This window comes from Capsella rubella, unplaced genomic scaffold (genome assembly GCF_000375325.1).
Source record: "Capsella rubella cultivar Monte Gargano unplaced genomic scaffold, Caprub1_0 scaffold_1, whole genome shotgun sequence".
Taxonomy (NCBI): domain Eukaryota; kingdom Viridiplantae; phylum Streptophyta; class Magnoliopsida; order Brassicales; family Brassicaceae; genus Capsella; species Capsella rubella.
In genome coordinates this window covers 11,937,492-11,960,089 of record NW_006238923.1, presented here as the reverse complement: position 1 = coordinate 11,960,089, position 22,598 = coordinate 11,937,492, and the positions used below count along the sequence as shown (strand labels likewise).

The 22,598-nt window shown below is 36.1% G+C and overlaps 8 protein-coding genes across 10 annotated transcripts; 4 read left to right on the top strand and 4 right to left on the bottom strand.

Annotated features, from left to right (window-relative positions):
* Positions 1–20: 20 nt before the first annotated feature.
* LOC17899152 (probable choline kinase 3) lies at positions 21–1,751 on the bottom strand. Its single transcript, XM_006303587.2, has 7 exons — positions 1,338–1,751; positions 998–1,119; positions 718–919; positions 532–649; positions 394–441; positions 214–314; positions 21–137 (listed from the first exon to the last, which is right to left on the bottom strand). The coding sequence occupies exons 1-7, from the start codon at positions 1,749–1,751 to the stop codon at positions 33–35; spliced, it is 1,110 nt and encodes a 369-aa protein (XP_006303649.1). The 3' UTR covers positions 21–32.
* Positions 1,752–2,391: 640 nt separating this feature from the next.
* LOC17900605 (probable S-adenosylmethionine carrier 2, chloroplastic) lies at positions 2,392–5,073 on the top strand. Its single transcript, XM_023777055.1, has 12 exons — positions 2,392–2,442; positions 2,529–2,583; positions 2,845–2,955; positions 3,065–3,147; positions 3,298–3,374; positions 3,472–3,562; positions 3,801–3,854; positions 3,936–4,031; positions 4,173–4,262; positions 4,350–4,463; positions 4,580–4,660; positions 4,758–5,073. The coding sequence occupies exons 2-12, from the start codon at positions 2,529–2,531 to the stop codon at positions 4,869–4,871; spliced, it is 966 nt and encodes a 321-aa protein (XP_023632823.1). The 5' UTR covers positions 2,392–2,442; the 3' UTR covers positions 4,872–5,073.
* A 134-nt stretch (positions 5,074–5,207) lies between these two features.
* On the top strand, positions 5,208–7,206 carry LOC17900183 (tryptophan aminotransferase-related protein 4). Its single transcript, XM_006303465.2, has 5 exons — positions 5,208–5,580; positions 5,690–5,990; positions 6,070–6,368; positions 6,453–6,733; positions 6,823–7,206. Exons 1-5 carry the CDS (start codon positions 5,297–5,299, stop codon positions 7,044–7,046), a joined length of 1,389 nt encoding a protein of 462 aa, XP_006303527.1. The 5' UTR covers positions 5,208–5,296; the 3' UTR covers positions 7,047–7,206.
* A 9-nt stretch (positions 7,207–7,215) lies between these two features.
* LOC17898946 (ankyrin repeat-containing protein At5g02620) lies at positions 7,216–9,907 on the bottom strand. The gene is made up of 3 exons (XM_006306322.2): positions 9,422–9,907; positions 8,172–8,587; positions 7,216–8,049 (listed from the first exon to the last, which is right to left on the bottom strand). The coding sequence occupies exons 1-3, from the start codon at positions 9,867–9,869 to the stop codon at positions 7,228–7,230; spliced, it is 1,686 nt and encodes a 561-aa protein (XP_006306384.1). The 5' UTR covers positions 9,870–9,907; the 3' UTR covers positions 7,216–7,227.
* Positions 9,908–12,632: 2,725 nt separating this feature from the next.
* Positions 12,633–14,695, top strand: LOC17897626 (cytochrome P450 71B12). The gene is made up of 3 exons (XM_006307253.2): positions 12,633–12,775; positions 12,981–13,870; positions 13,963–14,695. The coding sequence occupies exons 2-3, from the start codon at positions 12,989–12,991 to the stop codon at positions 14,575–14,577; spliced, it is 1,497 nt and encodes a 498-aa protein (XP_006307315.1). The 5' UTR covers positions 12,633–12,775; positions 12,981–12,988; the 3' UTR covers positions 14,578–14,695.
* Positions 14,696–14,885: 190 nt separating this feature from the next.
* Positions 14,886–16,802, bottom strand: LOC17898238 (tryptophan aminotransferase-related protein 3). Of its 2 annotated transcripts, none has more exons than XM_006307402.2 (5): positions 16,464–16,802; positions 16,081–16,378; positions 15,699–15,988; positions 15,334–15,614; positions 14,886–15,245 (listed from the first exon to the last, which is right to left on the bottom strand). In XM_006307402.2, the coding sequence occupies exons 1-5, from the start codon at positions 16,745–16,747 to the stop codon at positions 15,028–15,030; spliced, it is 1,371 nt and encodes a 456-aa protein (XP_006307464.1). In that variant the 5' UTR covers positions 16,748–16,802; the 3' UTR covers positions 14,886–15,027. The 2 variants fall into 2 exon arrangements, with proteins under 2 accessions (XP_006307464.1, XP_023645929.1); XM_023790161.1 differs by having other exon boundaries at positions 16,081–16,373; positions 16,464–16,655.
* Positions 16,803–17,715: 913 nt separating this feature from the next.
* On the top strand, positions 17,716–18,989 carry LOC17897015 (40S ribosomal protein S18). The gene is made up of 4 exons (XM_006305683.2): positions 17,716–17,816; positions 18,017–18,177; positions 18,391–18,579; positions 18,675–18,989. Exons 1-4 carry the CDS (start codon positions 17,814–17,816, stop codon positions 18,778–18,780), a joined length of 459 nt encoding a protein of 152 aa, XP_006305745.1. The 5' UTR covers positions 17,716–17,813; the 3' UTR covers positions 18,781–18,989.
* Positions 18,990–19,250: 261 nt separating this feature from the next.
* Positions 19,251–21,653, bottom strand: LOC17897471 (UDP-rhamnose/UDP-galactose transporter 6). Of its 2 annotated transcripts, none has more exons than XM_023789376.1 (6): positions 21,469–21,653; positions 20,957–21,190; positions 20,686–20,870; positions 20,392–20,592; positions 20,133–20,294; positions 19,251–19,817 (listed from the first exon to the last, which is right to left on the bottom strand). In XM_023789376.1, exons 2-6 carry the CDS (start codon positions 21,084–21,086, stop codon positions 19,488–19,490), a joined length of 1,008 nt encoding a protein of 335 aa, XP_023645144.1. In that variant the 5' UTR covers positions 21,087–21,190; positions 21,469–21,653; the 3' UTR covers positions 19,251–19,487. The 2 variants fall into 2 exon arrangements, with proteins under 2 accessions (XP_023645144.1, XP_006305303.1); XM_006305241.2 differs by having other exon boundaries at positions 20,957–21,170.
* Between the last annotated feature and the right edge of the window lie 945 nt (positions 21,654–22,598).

Genomic DNA, 22,598 nt, shown 5'->3' with positions numbered 1-22,598 from the left:
GCATTACATGATTTGGTGTTTGAAACATACAGTTAAGAGGTGAAGGAAGATAAGAACTTGTGTTTATGAAGCCAGTACTGTTTGAATCTTTGTCTTGAGTACTCGGTGTAATCGAAGTCGATCTTGTTCACATACCCCTGCACATTTCAGAACACTTTTTTAGATTGTTGTCTTACATTATGTCTGGACTAGAGAAAGGTAGAGTCTTCTTACAGAGATGATTCCCCATAAGCCCCAGAAGAGATGGCTTGCTAATGTGTACTTTTGAGCATCCTCTAAGAGCTGTTTAATGTCTTCTTCATTTGGTTCTTTGCCTAACAAAAGAAGTCGCATTAGTCCATTAGATGTTGAAGAAGAAGGAAAGAAGGAACTCTGTTTCTTTAAGATACTGACCTGAAGAGCTGAGATAGTTATGGATGAATCTTCTTCTTTCCTCTTCTCCTGCAATTCCCAAACCAGTCAGTCAAACACAAACTTATTTGTTACTTTTTGACTTGTCGATGATCTCAAACCGGACTAACCAGTGAGTACCTGGGTATAGAGTGTAATCCAAGATATGAGGAGTGTCAGAATGATAATTTGCAGCCATTTCGCAGAAGTGATTCGCAATGTCGTATGCACCTGGGTTATAGCTAGCGTACTCGTAGTCCTGTTAGAGAATATCATATTGGTCCATGTGTGATGACATTTTAAACTTAAGGAGATTGAGAAACTTACAATGATAGTAATGGCATTGGTGTCTTCATCAATCATAATGTTACCATACTGCAAATCATTGTGACAAAACCCAATCTTCTGTTGCTTACACTCACTGTGCAGCTCATGTTCCAGCAAGTTTATCTCAGTTTCAATGTTGTCTAGACCAAACTCTACTGAATCTTCAGGTGTACACAGACTCTTGGCTTGTCTAAGCCAATTCCTGCTCATATAATTTAAAGATTCTGTTATTAGATGAAACCACTTCATGCGTCACATTAACAGAGAAAGATTAACTCACCTCATCCTATCCCAAATGAGCACATTCCTATCACCAGGGATGTTTATACCATGAAACTCTCTTAGCTTAGCCGCAACACGAGCAGATACTTCGATGTCGCGCAAATCTGTTGCCGATAACGTCTGATCAAAATTCATAAAATGCAATTGAAAATACATCATCTTGAGTCATGATCATGAACAAGGTGAAAACATAGTCCATCAAGAGCATTACTCATTATGTTCTATCTTCTCATAGGCAAATTCAGACCAAACACTATTACTATATCTTAGGAATCACAACATAAATGTATCTAATCAAATGGGTTTGGTGAATTATTGCACAAGAAACATATACATACCCTAGCATTAATAAACTCCTCGACTCTACCACCAGCAAACCGGCCAAGAAGCTTAGGACCATGACCGTAACGAGAGACAACCTCAAACGTACGAATCTCATCTGTCCTGTTGAATAACATATCACCAACTCCTTGTCCGTAAACACGAACAAGAACCTTCCTATGGCTACAATCGTTATCCTTTGTTGGCCAAGTCACCATGAAAACTTCGTTAGTCATTGCACCTTTCATGGGTTTCACTTGAAGATTCGAGAGATCTTCCATTACGTCTCCCCATTTTCTAGATAGTGTTTGAAGCACTTTCTTTAGACTGTCTGGTGATGATGAAATTGGGATCAACCCTAACGTGTCTGTACTTCTCTGTCTCTGAAATTTTAACAAGCTGCGACAAAAGCTCTGTGCTCTCAGAAACATTGGGAACTAGAACGCAACAGTTGAACAAGGACTTGTTTTAATGCCGAAATGAGTTTGAAGTCACTTGTCTCTGTGTCTCTGTGCTATATTCCAGCCGAAATTTTAGGTGCATGTCTTATAACTAAAACCCTAAATTGAAAGGATAAAAAAACAATTACGATTGAAATATGCTTATTTGATTTTTTAGATATGGAAAAAATGTCAACTTTCAAATTTAGGCAATTTAAACCACATATTTTTTATCTGGTTATTCAAAACATAAACTTGTTATTGATTTTTTTTTTTTATAATATCATATTTTGTTGAACGAATCAAAATAATTATTATATCTTCAAATCCGTTAACCGAGCAAAGAACAAACGTTTAGCCATTGTTAATTTATATCTGTTAATCAAAAACGATATTGTCTAATAAGTCGACGAAACTTGATATTTTAAAAAGTTAATTAATGCAACTTAATGTTTTAAATGGCTTACAACAAAATTCATGTTTTAAATGGCTTAAATTTGAAAATTCATTATTTTATTTTATTTCAGTTTTCCTCTAACAAAATATCTAAAATTCCCCGAAATTGGGTTTGACCGGTTGAACCGTGCAGTCCGGTTCTATGACTTTTGTTTTGTTGCTCAGTTGCTCTAACTCGCTTACTCTCTTCTCTCACTTTGGTTAGAGATCTTCGTCTGCTTCTAACGTATGATTATCAATATCCTCCTGAATATAATCTTTCTTCTTCAGCTTAATTTTGACTCACTCTCTTGTTTCTTCTAATGGTTTTAGATGGGCCGTGACATTGTTTCCAGTAGCCTAGATCAATCTCCGACACCTATGCCTGGTAAAGTTTCTCCCTTTTTAAAAAATCAACCATTGTTCCAATAAATCTCCCACTCTATGATCGATTTGATACTGTTTAGTATTAGAAAGGTTGGATTTTTATGCTTTTGTTCTTCCATTTCTAGTAGACATTGTTGTTTTGAAGCTTCTTTTATAAAACCCCTTTTTGTATTTGTGGTTATCACTCACAACAATGCATCCAAAGAAACAAAGATTGAAATTGATATCTTAAAGCAAATCTTTATGTTTATGTTGCTTGTAGAGGCGTTAGCATTCAAGAGAATTAATGATCCTATCAAGAACCAGATCAATGGTTGTGCCACAATCTGTGTTAGACAAGATGATTCAGGCCAGCTCTTGCGTGTCCTTTATGGTATAGTTGCAAAACACATCTTCATGTCTCTGTGTTTATTGATATAGCCAGGGTTTTTTTTTTCTTTTCTAGAATGATATATAGAGTAAGAATTAAATGTTGTTTGCAGAGTCTTTGATAACTGGAGGGTTAGCTGGTGTTGTGGTGGAAGCTGCTCTATATCCAATTGATACTATCAAAACTCGAGTGCAGGTACTTTCTCATCAAATCAGTCAGTGTTACGATCCCACATTCAAAGAGACTCTCACTACGACTTTGATTCATTCATAATGTTTCTTTTCTTATATAGACGAACCAATTCCTGACTTACAGCGACTAACTATAGTGGTTTGACATGTTTAGGCAGCTCGGGATGGAGGAAAGATAATATGGAAGGGACTATACTCTGGTCTTGGTGGAAACCTTGTTGGTGTTTTGCCGTAAGTATGTAGTCAAAATTGGTGAAGTAAAAAGATATGCACACATTGAAAAGTTGTGATTCTTTGCTTCAGATGAATAATGTTTTTTTATGTGCAGTGCTTCAGCTCTATTTTTCGGTGTATATGAACCAACCAAACAGAAGCTTCTGAAGGTTTTACCTGAAAATCTTAGTGCTGTTGCACATTTGGTATGTACAGTATTACCCTGGATTTCAGTTTTAAGTGATTGTTCGTGTGCTAGAGAATCTCCCTGAAAGTTTCTTATAGTTTGTTGGAGAGAAAAGGAATATCTTTAGAGCTGTATACATTAGTCTTGCTACCATTTAGTTTTGAAACCTTACTGATCTGAAGCAGAAGACCTTAGAATCTAGTTATGCTCAGTTAGAAAAGGATATATGTCTTAGCGTGTTATGTAAACTCAATCAGGCTGCAGGTGCTTTAGGAGGTGCTGTTTCATCTATTGTTCGGGTACCGACAGAAGTATGTCTCTTCCTTCTTGCTTCTTTGCTTATTCTTGTGTGTTGGCTGTAAACTTGTATAGGCTAATGGAGACTTCAACAGGTAGTTAAACAGCGTATGCAAACTGGTCAATTTGCTTCGGCCCCTGATGCTGTTCGCCTTATTATAGCCAAGGAGGGCTTTGGAGGCATGTATGCGGTATATCTGTTACTTCGTGATTTACTGTTTGCTATGTAGCAGGCACATCTTAAGTTTGTAGCTCAATTAATCACATTTTTTAAGATGAACAGACAATAAACGCTCCACGGATGTCTCAATCATATTTTCCTAAACATACAGGGTTATGGATCCTTTTTATTGCGAGATTTGCCTTTTGACGCGCTCCAGTTTTGCGTTTATGAGCAATTACGGATTGGATACAAGTTGGCTGTAAGTTTTTGTTGCTACAATCATAAGTGAAAGAACATCCGCTTTTGCAGACTAATGAAAGCGAGATATCCATATTGTTTAGAACAGGCAAGAAGAGATCTAAATGATCCAGAAAATGCAATGCTTGGTGCTTTTGCGGGTGCGGTCACTGGAGTTTTGACCACTCCTCTTGACGTAATCAAAACCAGATTAATGGTTCAGGTATGTCAAAACGATGAGTACACAGAATACTGAAAGAACATGTTCTTCTTAGCTTCAGTTCACAGGACAATAAGAAGCTCCAGTAATATAGACTTTTCCGTTTCGAATTTTGGCAGGGTGCAGGAACTCAGTATAAAGGAGTTGCAGATTGTGTTAAGACGATAATTAGAGAAGAAGGGTCGTCAGCTTTGTGGAAGGTGAACCAAATTTCTGATCTTTACCAATCTAGTTCAGGAAAACACAGTTTCTCATGTTTTTGCAGAGTTGTTTACAGTTTTGAGAATTTGTGTATAGGGAATGGGTCCAAGGGTGTTGTGGATAGGTATTGGAGGTTCCATATTCTTTGGTGTTTTGGAAAAGACAAAGCAGATTCTTTCAGAGAGAAGCCAAAAGAGTCACAATCCTTAAACAGTTTAGATTCTACTTGTGTTGTCTACATCATTCTTGTCTCTTAATGTTTTGATGAAGATGAAGTATTAAGATTCTTTACGTTTCTTTACTCGATTCTCTCTCTTGTTCCTTAGATACATTGCCATACTCTTTTGTTCAATCAGCTTCCACATTTTACTTGTATTTTATGTTAAATCTAAAACTGTAATAGTTACTGAAATTTCAACTTTGTGTGGACGTAATAAGGTTGCGTAATAAATTATGTTATCGTCATTATCAAAGTCTTAGTCCCTCAGTGTCTGCACGTTTTAATCATAGTTCAGAATTATTTAACAACTGTTTTGATTTATTTTTGAATTGATCCCTTTGTAATTGATACCCACCTTTTATACTTACCAGTAGCCTGAAAATTGAAGCTTAAGTTTTTGCAGGTTTAAGTAAAGATGATGCAGACGAAGCTACTTCTTACAGTGTCAATCATCTTGAATATTGTATTCACCATTCGTATTCTTTATTATAGCTCAGGCACATGGGATCCGACTTGGACCAATAAAGCCGCGGCCGAAGCAGAAACTGCAGCCTCTGTTTCATGCTCAGGCCATGGCAGAGCTTATGTGGACGGTCTTGGTGTTCTTGACGGCCAGGAACCTCCTTGTGAGTGCAACAATTGCTACACAGGCAAAGATTGCTCTGTTCTTCTCAAAGATTGCCCTGTCGATGCTAACTCGTATGTACAACTTTTTTTATCTAATCCTCATTTTGATCATTATGAGTTTATGACCAAACAAATTTGTAAACTATGAATTGAATTTGTTTTTTTTTATGGGTTTTTGAAGAGGAGACCCTTTGTTCTTGGAGCCTTTCTGGATGCGAGAAGCAGAGAGCAGCGCAGTTTTGGTCTCGGGATGGCACAGGATGAGTTATAGTTATCAAGATAAGACGTTTTTGTCTCGAGAGCTCGAGAAGGTCATTAGAAAACTGCATATTGTAGTGGGAAACGCTGTTACTGATAATAGATTCGTAATCTTTGGATGTGGAAGCACACAATTGCTTGCAGCAGCTGTTCATGCCTTGTCTTTGACAAACTCATCAGTATCATCACCTGCAAGGCTTCTGACTTCTATTCCATACTACGCTGTAAGTAAGCTGGCCATAACATCTTTCGAATGGTTTAAAGTTTTTGAAATTTCTGAGTCTGATCTGTCTGTGTTTGCAGATGTACAAGGACCAAGCAGAGTTCTTTGATTCAGAACATCTCAAGTTTGAAGGAGATGCGTCTGCCTGGAAGCAGAGCGAGCGCAATGATAATATGACACAAGTTATAGAGATAGTTACATCTCCGAATAATCCAGATGGAAAGCTGAAAAGAGCGGTTCTTAATGGTCCAAATGTCAAAACAATTCATGATCATGCTTACTACTGGCCTTATTTCTCAGCTATTACACATCCGGTTGATGAAGATTTGAGCCTCTTTAGTCTATCCAAGACTACAGGTCATGCCGGCTCAAGATTCGGGTGATTGAGAAACTTTTGATCTTATAGTACTCTAAACAAAGCTTTTGACTGGTGACAACTACTCACAAGGTTTTCTTGAGGCAGGTGGGGATTGGTAAAGGACAAAGCTGTTTATGAAAAAATGAACAGATATATACGTTTAACTAGTATGGGAGTTTCCAAAGACACACAGCTCCATGTTCTGAAGTTGCTCAAAGTAATGGTTAGCGATGGAGGCGGTGAAATATTCCATTTTGGCTATGGAACTATGAAGAAAAGATGGGAGACACTGAACAAGATCTTCTCCATGTCCACGCGTTTCTCGCTTCAGACAATCAAACCTGAGTATTGCTACTATTTCAAGAAAGTCAAAGACTTCACTCCTTGTAAGTTATTCTTCTAATGCAAGAAAGTGAGACTATTGGTTTGGTACTATATAAAACTTATAATTATGTGTTTGCTTTTCATTTGAAAGCTTATGCATGGGTGAAGTGTGAGAGACCAGAAGATACAAACTGCTATGAGATTTTCAGAGCGGCGAAGATAACAGGACGCGAAGGCAATGTGTTTGGATCAGACGAAAGGTTTGTGCGGTTGAGTCTCATCAGATCACAAGATGACTTTGATCACCTTATTGCTATGTTGAAGAAGTTAGTCTCCCAGGAAGATGTACCATCTGAAAACTTCCATGTTATTTAGCTGTTTGTCGTAATCGCAACGAACAAGAGATTACACGTATGTATTCTATAGACTAAGCCTAGCGATAACTAAGCCTAACGAAAGGCTTATTACGAATGTATTCTATGAAAGGTTAAAAACTAAATGCGTATTTCTTAAAAATGTAATCACTTATTAAGTATAACGGATTTAAAACCATTTGTCAGTAGAAGTAATATCCGTCAGTACCAGCGACTTGCCAGTCAGATAACTGTAAACTTATGCAGATGTTTTTTATAATTGTAGATTTTAGGTTCAGTGCCATCTTTCTCAACCAGTGTGTGAAGAGTTTATAAGTCATAAACGCAGACAAGCCTCCCATCATCACAGTAGAGATAGAAAGAATGGTTGTGAACAACCATCTTATTCCTTCAATATGCGGTATGATCACGGAAGCTGCAGCAACATAAGCAACTGCCATGGATACCACAGCCACCCAAAGCATCCTATGCGTTAGTATCAAGCAGTTCATGAGTGGTCTCGTCCTGTAAGGTATAATGCTTACTAAAAGGATTATGATGCATAAGGATGTGAACAACGCGATGTTGTTGCTTATGGAGAAGATTTTGAAGGCCAACGTTGCTCCAGCAGTCGATTTCCCTTTGTATGGACCTTCTTGATAGACACCACCAGGAGGATTAATGCCACATGTGAAGGCAACCGATGCAATCAAAACCGCGACTATTGTGATTGTGTTTCTTGCGTTCTGCAATGCTTCTTCATGCATCTTGCTTTCCTTGCTTGTATGTGCTTCATTGGTTTCAAAGATTTGCATCTTATGTTCAGACATTTTCGGAACGTTATGGTTTCTTTGTTGACGATTAGGACCAGTAGGATTTCGGATTTGTTTTGCATCAAACCTGAGCCAACGAGATATCTTACCATAATCTTCATCGTCGACATTGATAAGATCAACTGCTAACAGTCCTCGAGTGTTTTTCGTGTAGAAATCGATTGTTGTATCATAAGTGATGAAGACTATCACCTGTGTGATACATTTAATTAGAAAACATGCAAAAAAAGGAGGTGATATTTCACATTTCATATATAATTTACTCTGTTTTGAAATAACTAGATCACATGGAAGAGAGCAAGAAAAAAACTCACGGAGTAGCAGCTGGACATGACCGCAGTGTGAAGTACAGTGTTGCCATATCTATCCACCTGATGGAGAAGCTTGTTTCTATCGGAACTCTCTGCCATGAAATGGAACGCTGGCGTGTTTTTGTGTTCCGCAGCTAGATGGAAAACAGTTTCTTTCGCTGGTGTTAGTATGTCGAAAGATCTTGGAGCCTTATCCGAAAACTCCTTCAGAATTGGAATTGAGCATTTCATGGCCGCCAAATGCAAAGGTGTGAAACCATCTTTGTTGACCTTCTCTGCAAGGCTTTGATCAATCTCTAGAAGCATTTTTGTTATCTCGAGGTTGTTGGCATTGCAGGCATGATGCAACGGGGTGGACAATTCTCCATCGGCATTCCAAGCTAGATGTGGGAACTTCTCTAGCATTCTCCTTGTGATATCTGATCAATAGGTCCACCAACACATTCGATTCATATGTTTGTTTTCTTATATACTAGCTAGTTGCTACTTAGATTTAGTTAGGCATGACCACGGTTACCGGTTACGGTTTATTAACCACTAGTTAACGGTTATAATTTTCTTTAATCATAACATTAACCATTATATATCCGATTAAAGCGGTTACAGTTATATACTTTTATAATAAAAATATAAATAATGATATATTCAAATAATTTTTTTATTTTATAATATGAAATATAGATAATTATATAGTTCAATTATTTATAGTAACTTAGTTAAATATATGAGTTTTGTTTATTCAAACAAACCTACAAATAATTAAATTTAATGGTGAACCTACAAATAATTATATCAAATCATTTTTTATTGATTAACAGAAATGAGTAATAGAGTGGATTAGACTTACTAGTTGACACATTGAGCCATTTAAAACTCTATTTCAATGAAATCATTTATATTAAAAGCTTACCCGTACGGTTAATTATGTGGTTAATCGTTAACCATTGGTTTTGATACGGCTACGGTTTATAATGGTTACGATTGGCACTACAAAAAAAATGTGTCTATTAAATCATTTATTTAGTAATTTTGTATTACTATAATTAATTTATTTTTACAGTTAGCAGTTACGGTTTTGAACAGTTTTATATGGTTACGGTTAAAAGAAGGTCCGGTTACTGTTAGAAATTTGGTTACGATTAGGTTTTGGTCATGCCTAGATTCCGTGATCAAGTTTCAAACCCTATATTCTAGCTGGTTATGTATAGTTTTATAGTTGTTAAAAAAACTTAAAAATGAATAAACACACTAACCAGTATATTCTCTTAGAACGAACGTTGCATAAAACTCCCCCATGGTGATAAAACTTGTTTCTTCCATAATAAGACTAGCGATATCGCGGTGAGAGTAGCGGCAAGCAACAACGAAAGCAGTTTGCCCTCGCTCGTTGACCGCGGTTAACTCAGCATATCCAGACGCTAATATCTGAGCCACAATGGTGGCATGTCCCCAACGAGCAGCAAAATGAAGAGGAGTGTCACCATCAAGGTTAGTAACAGAGACAAGAGAAGGACAAAGCTTAATCATCGAGTCCACAACTTCCTTATGCCCAAGCTTACTCGCTAGGTGCAAAACCGTACCACCGTGAGTACTACTATCCCAGTGGTATCTCTCCCTCAATACAGATGGATTCTCTTCTGCGAGAGCTAGTAAAGTGGCCACGTCGTTTCTGAGGATGGCATCGATGATTGGTGCTAACATTTTTCTTTGTTCTCAAATGGTTTAATACTAGCTAATGGTTTTAGGAGAGATTGGTCTTGGTATGAATTATTCGGATGATGGTTTATATGTTCGAGTTATGTAAGTTTGTTTCTTCCTTTTCCAAAACGGCATCCGTTAAAAGTCCACCCGTTGACTTGAGACTTAAGAAGAAAAAGAAAAGAAAAAGATTAGAAGACACGTAGAAAAAATGGAAATTATGATGCAGCATATTACTGAGAAATTCTTTAAAATACTGTATTTATTTATTTATTTTTAATTATTAGTTTATTTTTAAAAATATATCATAAGATTTTTAATTCTTAAAAAAAAAGCACAAACACAAAACTTAATTAAAAATGGAGGAAAAATATAAAGTCGCCCCATAGGAAATTGTGTTTTTATTTATTGTGTGTGTAATGTTAAGATTTGATCAAAAAATACTAACGCATGCAATGCAACTGCAGTCGCATTTGACCAAGTAGAGGCTAGGGAAAATCAAGGTAAAGACCAAACAAAACTAAGTTAAATCTTCTATATCTACAAGTTGACGCTAAGACAAGTCAAGCTAGACACTAAGACAAGTCAAGCAATACGAAAACGAAAAGTCGCGTAATGCGTATGACATACGAAAATTAAAGGCATCACTGTTCGTATTCTTAACCTCGATTTGGTTAATCAATTTGGTTAAATTGCAATGTTGAATAATTTTTAACCTAAAATTTTGCACAGGACTGATATATAAGAAGGGTCGGGAGGGATGCATGATCTATCTATTAGCCTATATTATAAGTAACATATTTTATCTTTGATTGAATGGAATAAGTAACTTCTCCCCATTCGAACGAGAGAATTGAGTTGATAGCTTCAGTAGTGGTTACTTGATGGTGTGTAGTGGGATGACTTGGTAGCGATCATATATTCATATTAGTATGTGAAACTAGATCCCACTTGTAGTTGTGTATCGTATGATTCGTATCTCTTGTAACATTTCCGAGTTATATTTTATATCTAATAAAAGAATTAAAAATTTTCATACTCAACCCGTAGATGATGTTTTACAAGCTAGAAAACATGTTCAATTATCACCTTTTTGTATTCTTTTTCATGTCACTCTTATATCCCTCATCGTTTCATTACCGTTGATTACAAAAATTACACAAAAATTGTTACGAGTAAATAAGGTTTATCCAATTATAAACTGTTAACTGCACAAAATCGCAATAGTATTATCGAAAATCGAATCGACAATGAGAAATCAAATATACCCACTATTATAATGGTTTTAAACTATGATCCGATACAAAGAAGTTATATAAAACTCAGAAATAAATTTGGTTGTAGTGGACGACATTTGCTGAATAGCTTCTTCAAGTTTCCAGTCTGTTTCTTGTTGATAGAATGAACTCTTTTTTTTTTTTAATATGTTTTGTAGTTATTACACAAGTGAAGCGAGAACAACAATAACGTAACAAGGATTGAGATCCCGAAAGAGAAGCTCTTAATCACTTGGATGTAGTTTAAAATAAAAGAGACGATCGACCAAACAAGCCACTAAATCAGAAACTCAATCAATGTACCACCAATCCTCATCAGCTGTCTCTAAAGCACTCTAAGAACAAACACATGGATCAGTTTCGAGCACGTAGCTGTAAAAACTGTCCGGCAGTTTCGGGCCAGATCTATTCGTCGGCATTTTCAAGTAAAGAATAGACTAATAAACTTTGTTGGTCCTCGGAAGAATACATTTTCCCCATTGCTAGCTAGCTTAAACAACTCAAAACACAACAGATGAAATATATACATAAAGTTCGCATGGACACACTTTGTAATATCTCTAATTTTTAATTGATTTGGGCTTTTTAGTTGTAAATTTGATAATTGCTTTTGTCATTTATTTAAGCTTTTTAAATGTAATTTTTTGCTAATTTGGTTGGAAAAAATGTTATTCAATTCGTTTGTTATTTATTTTCGGATAGCCAAACTAATCAAAAACCTAGAAATTCGTTTCATTCATTTTGTAGCCTATAATTTAACGATTTATCGAACCGAAATGATCAATTCGACGAAATTTTCCCAATCCATAAAAGCCGAAATTCATGAAAAAAACCCCAAATCAAAATACCAGATTAAAAACAGAATAACCAATACTATATTTATAATGTGATCCGTGAGCCAAAAAAATAATTTGCGAATTGGCAAATCACTACCTCATACATCACCACCCACCTCTCTAAATATTTACACCTCTTTTTATTTTACATTTCTTGGGAAACTTATTTTCACTGATATTTTTTATTCTTGAATGGGATCCAACCCAAGATGCTAAAATTTACACTTGCAGAAGATTATTATGGTTATTGGATCCATTCTGCACTAATCACATTTACATCATTGATTCATTTGTTTCGCAATCTTCTTACAATCTTTTTCGCAAGCCTTTGAACTTTGACCAAATTTTAATATATATGACCGTTTAATTAGAAACACAAAAATATCAAAACGAACATATATCATCAACGTGTGGACATCAATATTTGCAAAAGTAAACTTATCATGAAAAAAAATTCGTAGAACCACATCATTATTGGACCAATGATAACGATGGGGGAAGAAAAAAATGAATCTTATTAGATTTTTGTGTACCCATTATTCAACTACATTTTATTGGTTCTAAATTATTGATTTTGGAATCACTCATACAACTCTTTTGCAAATCTGAATTGTATGTATTGGTAATATCTAGTGGTCTAGAGGAAGCTAATGTAATGTAAACGTCATCTCAATACAAAAATGCAGTACACTATTATATCGTCACAATTATCCCACAACACAAGTAAAGCAACATTAAACAAACCTCTCTCTCCCTCTCTCTAGGATCTTCAGAACAAAAAGTATAAGACTTGGAGGTAATCTTACTGAACTAGCTCGATCTAACTATATATGTACTATGTTGATGTTTTAATGTTGTATGAAGAAACTCTTTATATGTTCTTTCCCTTAATCCTTAATTCTGTAAATAAATCATTAGGATTCTTCTTGTTTAGTCATCTACTTTGAGCTATTAGCTAGAAACTAATGGACGTTTTATATAAACTTTCATTTTCTATGTAGAAAACAGAATGAGTATTTGGAGTATCATTGTTGCATTCGTCTTCTTTGCATCTATACTCATTGCAAAGAAGATGAGAATGACAACGAGGAACCTACCTCTTGGACCACCAAGACTTCCTATAATTGGCAACTTGCATCAATTAGGATCCAAACCTCATCGTTCAATGTTCAAATTATCTGAAAAATATGGATCTCTAATGTCTCTAAAGTTTGGAAATGTGTCTACTGTTGTGGCATCTACACCAGAGACGGTGAAGGACTTCTTAAAAACGAATGATGCGGAGTGTTGTTCTCGACCTTATATGACTTATCCTGCAAGAGTTACATACAATTTAAAAGATCTTGCTTTTGCTCCCTATAGCAAATATTGGAGGGAAGTACGAAAGATGATGGTTGTTGAACTCTACACTGCGAAAAGCGTAAAATCTTTTCGACATGTAAGGGAAGAGGAAGTTGCCTCCTTCGTCGATTTCATCAAACAATCTGCTTCATTAGCGAAACCGGTTAACTTTAGCCAGAAGTTAATGAAACTATCAGGAAGTGTGATTTGTAGAGTGGGATTTGGGATCAGTCTTGATGGGAGCAAGCTTGCGAATACTTATGAGGAAGTCATTCATGGATCCATGGAGGTAATGGGGAGTTTCGCAGCTGCTGATTACTTCCCGGTTATTGGTAGAATCATCGATAGGATCACGGGTTTACATAGCAAATGTGAGAAGGTTTTTAAGGCAACGGATACATTTTTCGACCAGTCTATAGAGCATCATCTAGCAAATGAGAATATTAAGGATGATAATGATATCATTGGTATGCTCCTCAAGATGGAAAAGAGAGAGACTGAACTTGGAGAGTTTCGACTTACTCGAAACCATACCAAAGGAATTCTACAAGTAAGTAATTTGAACCTTTTAAGTCCATATTTCTTCATACTTCAAGTGTCACATAAAGTTTAAATCAATCCTTGTGTTATCAAATATTACAGAACGTTCTTCTTGCTGGAGTAGACACTACTAGCCACACAATAACATGGGTGATGACAAATTTGATTACAAACCCAAGAGTACTCAAGAAAGTACAAGCTGAGGTAAGAGAAGTAATCAAAAAGAAAGATGATATCACAGAAGAAGATATAGAGAAACTCGAGTATTTCAAAATGGTGATTAAAGAAACGTTTAGGATAACACCAATCGGACCACTTCTAATCCCAAGAGAGGCTTCAAAAGATTTAAAGATCGGAGGCTACAACATTCCAAAGAAAACATGGATCCATGTCAATGTATGGGCTATTCATAGGAATCCAAACGTTTGGAAAGATCCAGAAACGTTCATACCAGAAAGGTTTATGGATAGTCATATTGACTATAAAGGTCTAAACTTTGAGTTGTTGCCGTTTGGTAGTGGTAGGAGAATTTGTCCAGGTATGGGAATGGGTATGGCTTTGCTACACTTGACTCTTATCAATCTGCTTTACCGATTCGATTGGAAGCTTCCAGATGGAATGAATGTAGAAGATGTTGACATTGAAGAATCATATGGACTCTCTTGTCCTAAAAACGTTCCACTTCACCTTGTCCCAGTCCTTACTCAATGGACTTGACTTTATTTTCTCGTAGCTCGTGATATAACTGTTTGTTTATGAAAGCATTGTTATTAGAACCTCATAGTGCTTATTCTACCAATAAAATTCTTAGTAGAAGGAAAAATTTAAAGAAACATGCACCCAAAGTTAGTTTCATAATTACATCTGAATAAATTAAGTGATACAAAGATTTTAAGATCTCTAAATACAGTAAAATATTAATGATATGATTTGATTAAGGTCCATTTTTGTGAGTTTGTAATATAATGGTGTCTTTGTAATGATACCAAGCTACTTTTCTTTTTCTCAAAAAAAAAAAAGAACAATGATTGCAATTTTGTTTGTATCTTTGTTAATAACAATGATTACAAGTTGAGATGTCTCATTCAGTTCTTTAATCACAATATTCAAAAATGTTTATTTTATATGATTGAATTGAAGACATGTGATCACAACAACTTCAAGTTTTCAGATGGACTCAACAACTACTACAGCTTCCTTGGAGACAAACTTCTTCAACATAGCAATAAGCTGATCAAAGTCGTCTTGTGATCTAATGAGACTTAGCCGAACAAACCTCCTCCCCGATCCAAACGCTTCGCCACCGCGTCCTGTTATCTTTGCCGCTTTGAAAATCTCATAGCAGTTTGTATCTTCTAGTCTCTCACACTTCACCCAAGCATAAGCTTTTGCGATTAACAACAAAAACAAAATATAAGTTTTCATATACATAAGTATACCAAACCATTTATAGTCTTAGCATCATAAACTTACAAGGAGTAAAGTCTCTAACTTTCTTGAAATAGTTGCAATACTCAGGTTTGATAGTCTCTAGCGAAAAACGCGTAGACATGGACATGATCTTGTTCAGTTTCTCCCATCTTTTTTTCATGGTTCTATAACCAAAATGGAATATTTCATCGCCTCTATCACCAATCACTACTTTAAGCAATTGCAAAGCATGAAGCTGTGTGTCTCTAGAAACTCCCATAGTACTTAAACTTATATATGTGTTCATTTTCTTATAAACAGCTTCGTCTTTTACTAATGCCCAGCTGCAACAACAACAACAAAAACATTTGTGAGTTGTTGTGACCAAATCCAAATTTTTGTTTAGAGTACTAGGAGAGACCGATTACCCGAATCTTGAGCCGGCATGACCCGTAGTCTTGGAGAGACTAAACAAGCTCAAATCTTCATCAACTGGTTGTATAATCGGTGAGAAATAAGGCCAGTAGTAAGCACAATCATGAATTGTTTTGACGTTAGGACCATCAAGAACCGCGCATTTCAGCTTCCCATCTGGATTATTCGGAGACGTCACTATCTCTATAACTTGTGTTATATTATCACACTGCTTCCACGCAGACGCGTCTCCTTCGAACATGAGATCAGCAGAGTTAAAGAACTCAGCTTGTTGTTTGTACATCTTCCCCCACACACACACAAACACAAAAACACAAACTCATCACAAACGATTGTTACATAAGGCCAAGAACATAGCATTTTTCTTTTGCTTACATTGTAGTATGGAACAGAAGTCACAAGTCTTGAAGGATATGATGAATTAGTTTGGGACAAGGCATGAACAGAAGCTGCAATCAATTGTGTAGCTCCAGTTCCAAAGACTATGAATCTGTTATCAGTAACTGCATTTCCCATTATACTATGCAGCTCTCTAATGATCATCTCCAGCTCTACCGACACAAATGCGCCAAGTTTGTAATAACGATAACTCATCCTGTGCCACCCTGACTCAACAACCGCACTCTCCTCGGCTTTTCGCATCCAAAAAGGCTCCAAGAACAAAGGGTCTCCTCTTCAAGAAAAGAACATAACTAGTTACAAAAACTGGTTTTGTCTCTATATGATCAAATTAAGGAAAGGGTGAGGAAACTTATTACGAGTCAGCATCGACAGGGCAATCTTTGAGAAGAACAGAGCAATCTTGGCCTGTGTAGCAATTGTTACACTCACAAGGAGGTTTATGGCTGTCAAGGACACCAAGACCGTCCACATAAGCTCTTCCATGGCCTGAGCATGGAACTGAAGCTGCAGCTTCTGCTTCTGCTGCGGCTCTGTTGGTCCACGTTGGATTCCATGTGGTTGAATTGTTGTTATAAAGAATATGGATGGTTAATACAAGATTCAAGATGATTGACACTGCAACTAATAGCTTGTTAAGCATATCTGCAAAATAAAGAAAAATTTAAGAAGGAGAGATTGCTTGAATTGTGTTACTATTGAAAACTGACCTTTGACATTGTGGGGAGAACGAGAGATTACTTTTAAATTAGACTATATATTTGAATAAAGATAAAATGTTGGTGGCATGTAACGAATCCGAGTACTAGCCCTGAGTAAAATATTCGTTAAATTCGCTTCGTTTCGATTCGATTTGAAAAATTCAAATATCTATCAGATATTGAAGCGAAACAAATATGAAAATGTAGTATTCGTAAAAACCGAAATAAATAATAAATATTAATTTTTTTAATGTTGAATATCCGCTTTGCTTTGTATATGTGTATTTATAGATTTGAGTTTATATATAATAGGCATATTTTTCAAATTATTATATTTTGGCCTGTTGGGATTTTTGCTAAATGTTGTTTTTAAACAAATAAAATTTTATTAGAAAAATCAACATTACAAAAAGAATGTGAGAATCCTATGGACTGCGGTTACATTTCTTTCTTATTTTGAAAACATGTCAAACAAGAACGTCTAATATCTCATATTTTGCATTTTATGTTTATGTACAATATTTTTTTTGTTTCAAAAAAAAATAAAATAGATGGGTCGAAGCAAAACGAATAATTCATGAATATTACGAAAAGTATTCGAATATTCGAAGTTCCGAATACTCGAAAATTTACGAATCGAAGCAAATAGCAAAATCTTCGGTCGAGGCGAAGCGAATCACAAATATTACAAATTTTCCGAATGTTCGTTTCGTGCCAGAGGGCTGCCGAGTACTGTATAGAGTTTTTCCTGGATTAAACCGGTTTAATTTTCCGGTTTAGTGTGTGAAATGCCCGGTCGAAGTATTGAAATTTTCAATATAAGGGTATAAGGGTCTTTACACCATTCAATACTTTGCGATACCCAAAACAATGAGCTATATAAACCGCAAAAAAAAAACCCTAGTTTTCGCTGTTGAATCTATTATTATACACTGAAGAGAGAAAGCTTGAAGACGGCGAGCGAGCTTCATTTTTTCTAAGGCACCTCTCTTCTCAGTCAAAATCACAATGGTAATTTAGGCTTTACGTTTCCGAGTTCCACTGTCTTAATAGGTTGAACAACTATTGCTCTTACATTCGTTACTTTGATTTTCTGATTCCTGTCAATTTAGATTTAGATTCGAAGAACCAGATCAATCTGCTTGTGTTAAAATGGGTGATTTTGATAATTTTGTTCTGATGGGTTTGTGAATTTGGTTACTTTTGTGTAGTCTCTTGTTGCAAATGAGGAGTTCCAGCACATTCTGCGTGTGCTCAACACTAACGTTGATGGTAAGCAGAAGATTATGTTTGCCCTTACCTCTATTAAGGGTATTGGAAGGAGATTGGCTAACATCGCCTGCAAGAAAGCTGATGTCGACATGAACAAGAGGTAATTAAAAATCCAATCTTTGACAACGTTTAGGTCTTGTAGTGTACATTTTGAAGCCTGGTGTCTTAACTGATCTTTAAATGCTCTGCTTTTGGATTTGAGGTTCTTCTTTGGTTTGTGGGAACTATAATAGCCTGTGTCTTGTATCTTTTAACATTTATGTGTATGCCAATTTGCAATTCTTGTTGTCTAATTTTGATCTCAACTCATCAGGGCTGGTGAGTTATCTGCAGCTGAGATTGATAACCTCATGAGCATTGTTGCAAACCCAAGACAGTTCAAGATTCCAGACTGGTTCTTGAACAGACAGAAAGATTACAAGGATGGGAAGTACTCTCAGGTTGTTTCCAACGCCCTTGACATGAAGCTCAGGGATGATCTTGAACGTCTCAAGAAAATCAGGTGAAATTCAGTACTGATCCCATTAGTATATCATGATATAACTGTCTTGGGATTTTTATCTAATGGTTGGTTTTGAATAATCTTGTGCTGAGCAGAAACCATCGTGGTTTGAGACATTACTGGGGTCTCCGTGTCCGTGGACAACACACCAAGACAACTGGTCGCAGAGGAAAGACTGTTGGTGTGTCTAAGAAGCGTTAAGCCAATGTTGCTAGTTGCAACTTCATTGGATCTTCGATGAAGACCGAGTTTAAGTTTTGTTCCAGTTCCAGTTCTGGGTTTTCTTATGAAAGATCTTCTCTACTGTTTTATTACTTTTAAGATAAGATTTTGTTACTGGATCGTTATGCTTTTTCTCTAGTTAACAATGATTGTTCGGTTGGCAAAGTTAATTATCTTCTTGAGCAAAATATCTAAATCTGATTTATTTGCAATTCTAGTAATTTAAGTACTACTGTGACAAGAGAATACTTTGGTCTGGCTTGGATCAAGTTTTGCTTTCACTATTGCATTTTTAGACAGCAACTCTGAAATCTTTAGATATATTCAGACAAGATAATCTGAGGTTAGTTTATATGATAGTCAGGGATCAAACCAGACCAAAGTGTATTCTCCATTGTACATCAGAGCCGGTGAAGCATGTATGATTATTGGCAATAAACATCCCAAAATAATAAAATAAATGTCTTATTGCAATATGGGAAGCTATGAAGAGTGTTGATGTAACTTGATTCCCCAAAAAAGCATTACAAAAATCTCAATTGTGTCTGTATGGAAAGAAAAAAATCGCCTTTTTTCGTCGTACCCAACCAAAATTAACACAAGAATCATCATAAATTAAGCTAAAAAGAGCAAACTCAAAACAGTGATGTAACTATGTGATGTTCCTGATAATTTACTACTTACTACTAGGCTTTGTCTTCGTTGTCATCAGAATCCGAAGCTGCTCCAAGTTTCTGTTGACGGGTCGTTGGAAGAGAATAGCTTCGTCGCTCTTTGCCTCCTGGCTTCGAGGAGGCATTACCGTACCAGATCATACCCAGTACTGCAATTATCATTCCGACAACCACGTGCAAGTTTAGACCTTCTCTACCAAAGAAGAAGAAGCCCATTATCAACACCAGGATCGTCTTCATGTGTCCCAGTACTTGGAACGATACTGCCGTGAATCTTCCGATGCAGATGAACTGGCTTAGGTTGGTTCCTATGGCTATGGTGCATGACAGGGTTATAAACAGCTGCAGAATTCAAGAACGTTAGGTTCGAATGAGTTTATACCATGTAAGTTACATCACGGTTTGGCCTTAAGCATAGGGAAACGGTTCATTAGTTAACAAGCTAGATTTGTATAGTATCTGCTTGGGTCTACATGCTGACTCTAAATAAGGTTGGTACCAAACAGTGGAAACACAAGAAAACTATCATAATCAGATGCCACAAAATATATAAGGTAGTGACATAATGATGTGATTTAGCTCTTGTGAGAAGAGTCAAGTTAAATCTAATTCCAATGAGACTAAGGGATCAAACTTATTGAGGTTTTGGGTGCTTACCACGGAAACCAAGTTGTAATCGTACATGTCTACTCTTTTTTCTGTCAGCCAATAGTCAAGAAACGGGCCAACTACCAGCAATGTTGCTGCTTGGGCTGGAGCAGTATGTCCCAATAGGTTGAATGAGTTAAGCGAGTACTTGCGCTGAAGGTAATGTACATACTGCATCATGTAAAAACCACACCAATATTAGTTTTCATGTTAAACAAAGAAACGATATGTTACTTCATAGGAACACAGATGCTTTGAGAACACTTACGTATTGTTGCAGAGCAGTACTCCATACAGCAACGAAAGCGGCTACAAACCCTTTAGTGTTTACACTGACATCGGTAACAGTGCAAACACCAACACCAACAAGAACCAGCCCTATGCTAAGCTTTGTGTCTCTCGAGTAACGGATCTTATCGAATACCATTTCCAACAAGCAAGATACAGGAATCATACTGAGCTTGGCAATCTGAGACACACAAAAAAACACACCACGAAATCAAGATTAGATGTTTTTCTTTGCGCAATTGCAGAGATACAGAGCTAAGATTGTGTTTATCACCTGATAAAAACCGACAGAGTTCCACATAAGACTGACATTCATTCCAACAATCGAGAAATTTGCAAACAGAATAAATCTCAAAAGCTCGGAAAACGGAAGATGAGAAGGCTGAATGTAACCAAGACATCTTAAAACAAGCGTCATCAGAGTTGTTGTAGCGAAATGTAAACCAGTTAAGGTTGTAGCTGCACAAACATAACACACAGAACAAATTAGAAGGATAATAGCTTCAGGTTTCAAAGAAGAAGCTTAAAAGCAAAAGAGATCTTACCAAAGCTATAACCATAAGTCGCCATTAAAGCTTTATTAACAATGATGATACCAACAGAAGTGACGACATTGAACATCCACGCAGCAGCATCTACTGCTGCCTTCTTATCAGCTTTACTCACAGGAGCCATTTCTTAAAACTCTCTCTCTCTTTCTCTTCCTCAGTCAGCAATTCTCTATTTCTTCAATCTCCCATTCCCCAGGGACTCACTTCACTACAGAGTAACAATTCCCACTAAGCTTAACAAGGTTCCATAATATGAATCGCGAATCATGAAGAAACCACAGAATCTGATTAGAAGCAAAATGAAAACAGATTCGATCGCGATCGCCTAATCAACAGTAAATTTGAATGTATTACGATTCGATCAGATCGGATCCGGCGCCGGAGATTGGAATCGGAACGAATATAACATAAGATCTAAGATCGTAGATCAATATCGACTGATTGAAATCAAATCTGAGGAGAGCAAACAGATTAAGAGAGAAGAAGGAGACATGGCGTGGAGTTACCTTGAGAGGAGGGGGGGAAACGGAAGAGGAGAGCAAACGGGAATTGAATCGTGCGGTGGTGATCGGAGCACCGGTGCCGTCGACGGCGAGAGTGGTAGAAATCGGAGTGAGTCTAATAAGGTAATCTGAAAAAAAGGCAGTTGGGAAGCGAAGGGCTCGTGGAGAGCGAGAAGAAGACTAGTTGTTGTAGTCAGCTCCAGCAAATTCGTTATTGTTACTTGTATTATTTTTAATTTTATTTTCAATTTTCATATAATTTGCAATTTTTAGAATTTTTTTAAAAGAATTTTACAGTAAAGACAGTTAACTATTTTCTTTTTATATGTTTTTATATTAATAATACGATGGAAATATATATGTATTGAGGCTAGGTAAGTGTGGCTGCGGCGAACACATATATCAATATCCGTTTGGTTACCGTAGGTAATTGCGTTATAATGCAATGCCAAATGCGGTGAAAAATTTGGAACGACATCAATATTTAACGGTAACGATTAAAAAGTTGTGTTAGATTGGCAAATGATAAAAAAATATTTTTGTTTTGTTTAGTGTTTTACAAAATAATCTAACCTAATTTGGACAAAGCGACGAGGATGAGAAGAAGAAGAATATAGTTCGAGATCTGATTTTTCTTTGTTTGCTTTCCTACTTTCATCTTCGTAAGCTCTTCTGCTTCTTCTTCTCTAACTCTCTTTCGATCTCTGTTTTAACATGGATTGAGATTAGTTGATTGTGTTGTTTGGATGAGTTATGGTTTTACTCACTTGTTTTATTCTACTTTTTTTATAAGAAGTGTTCATTTTTAGATGGGTAATGATTCCATAGTAGCTAGTTTTGTTAACATTATACAGTTTGATTCATAGCGCTAGTTTTGCTTGACTATATATTGTTTGTTTCCAACAGCTTGACGGTTTATCACAAAAATATGTTGTTGTAATTATATTTTTAACTTAAAATTATCAATATTTCTTATGGATGTAAATATATTTAAATTACATTTCGTTGGTTCAAGATATAATTATACAAATTTATAAAAGTAAAATAAGAATTAAGTGTAAAATTTTATAAAACATGAATTAGATTTTGCATACCCTTCCGTAAAAAATGGATGGAACTCGCAGAGTTTTTTT

What these genes read in the sequence shown, in the direction of transcription:
- LOC17898946 (XM_006306322.2), bottom strand. Translation starts at nt 9,869, where the DNA reads ATGTTAGCACCAATCATCGATGCCATCCTCAGAAACGACGTGGCCACT. An exon ending in CGTTCTAAGAGAATATACTG is followed by an intron (nt 8,588 to 9,421) that starts GTTAGTGTGTTT and finishes CCTATTGATCAG; the next exon opens with ATATCACAAGGAGAATGCTA. An exon ending in TCATGTCCAGCTGCTACTCC is followed by an intron (nt 8,050 to 8,171) that starts GTGAGTTTTTTT and finishes TGTATCACACAG; the next exon opens with GTGATAGTCTTCATCACTTA.
- LOC17897471 (XM_023789376.1), bottom strand. Translation starts at nt 21,086, where the DNA reads ATGGCTCCTGTGAGTAAAGCTGATAAGAAGGCAGCAGTAGATGCTGCT. An exon ending in GTACTGCTCTGCAACAATAC is followed by an intron (nt 20,295 to 20,391) that starts GTAAGTGTTCTC and finishes TACATGATGCAG; the next exon opens with TATGTACATTACCTTCAGCG. An exon ending in ATTACAACTTGGTTTCCGTG is followed by an intron (nt 19,818 to 20,132) that starts GTAAGCACCCAA and finishes TGAATTCTGCAG; the next exon opens with CTGTTTATAACCCTGTCATG.
- LOC17900183 (XM_006303465.2), top strand. Translation starts at nt 5,297, where the DNA reads ATGATGCAGACGAAGCTACTTCTTACAGTGTCAATCATCTTGAATATT. An exon ending in CTTCTATTCCATACTACGCT is followed by an intron (nt 5,991 to 6,069) that starts GTAAGTAAGCTG and finishes CTGTGTTTGCAG; the next exon opens with ATGTACAAGGACCAAGCAGA. An exon ending in AGTCAAAGACTTCACTCCTT is followed by an intron (nt 6,734 to 6,822) that starts GTAAGTTATTCT and finishes TTCATTTGAAAG; the next exon opens with CTTATGCATGGGTGAAGTGT.
- LOC17899152 (XM_006303587.2), bottom strand. Translation starts at nt 1,751, where the DNA reads ATGTTTCTGAGAGCACAGAGCTTTTGTCGCAGCTTGTTAAAATTTCAG. An exon ending in GGATTACACTCTATACCCAG is followed by an intron (nt 442 to 531) that starts GTACTCACTGGT and finishes TGGGAATTGCAG; the next exon opens with GAGAAGAGGAAAGAAGAAGA. An exon ending in GCTTATGGGGAATCATCTCT is followed by an intron (nt 138 to 213) that starts GTAAGAAGACTC and finishes TGAAATGTGCAG; the next exon opens with GGGTATGTGAACAAGATCGA.
- LOC17900605 (XM_023777055.1), top strand. Translation starts at nt 2,529, where the DNA reads ATGGGCCGTGACATTGTTTCCAGTAGCCTAGATCAATCTCCGACACCT. An exon ending in AAACCAGATTAATGGTTCAG is followed by an intron (nt 4,464 to 4,579) that starts GTATGTCAAAAC and finishes GAATTTTGGCAG; the next exon opens with GGTGCAGGAACTCAGTATAA. An exon ending in GGTCGTCAGCTTTGTGGAAG is followed by an intron (nt 4,661 to 4,757) that starts GTGAACCAAATT and finishes ATTTGTGTATAG; the next exon opens with GGAATGGGTCCAAGGGTGTT.
- LOC17897015 (XM_006305683.2), top strand. An exon ending in GATGTCGACATGAACAAGAG is followed by an intron (nt 18,178 to 18,390) that starts GTAATTAAAAAT and finishes TCAACTCATCAG; the next exon opens with GGCTGGTGAGTTATCTGCAG. An exon ending in GAACGTCTCAAGAAAATCAG is followed by an intron (nt 18,580 to 18,674) that starts GTGAAATTCAGT and finishes TGTGCTGAGCAG; the next exon opens with AAACCATCGTGGTTTGAGAC.
- LOC17897626 (XM_006307253.2), top strand. Translation starts at nt 12,989, where the DNA reads ATGAGTATTTGGAGTATCATTGTTGCATTCGTCTTCTTTGCATCTATA. An exon ending in ATACCAAAGGAATTCTACAA is followed by an intron (nt 13,871 to 13,962) that starts GTAAGTAATTTG and finishes CAAATATTACAG; the next exon opens with AACGTTCTTCTTGCTGGAGT.
- LOC17898238 (XM_006307402.2), bottom strand. Translation starts at nt 16,747, where the DNA reads ATGCTTAACAAGCTATTAGTTGCAGTGTCAATCATCTTGAATCTTGTA. An exon ending in CTTCTGTTCCATACTACAAT is followed by an intron (nt 15,989 to 16,080) that starts GTAAGCAAAAGA and finishes GTGTGGGGGAAG; the next exon opens with ATGTACAAACAACAAGCTGA. An exon ending in CATGCCGGCTCAAGATTCGG is followed by an intron (nt 15,615 to 15,698) that starts GTAATCGGTCTC and finishes TTGTTGTTGCAG; the next exon opens with CTGGGCATTAGTAAAAGACG.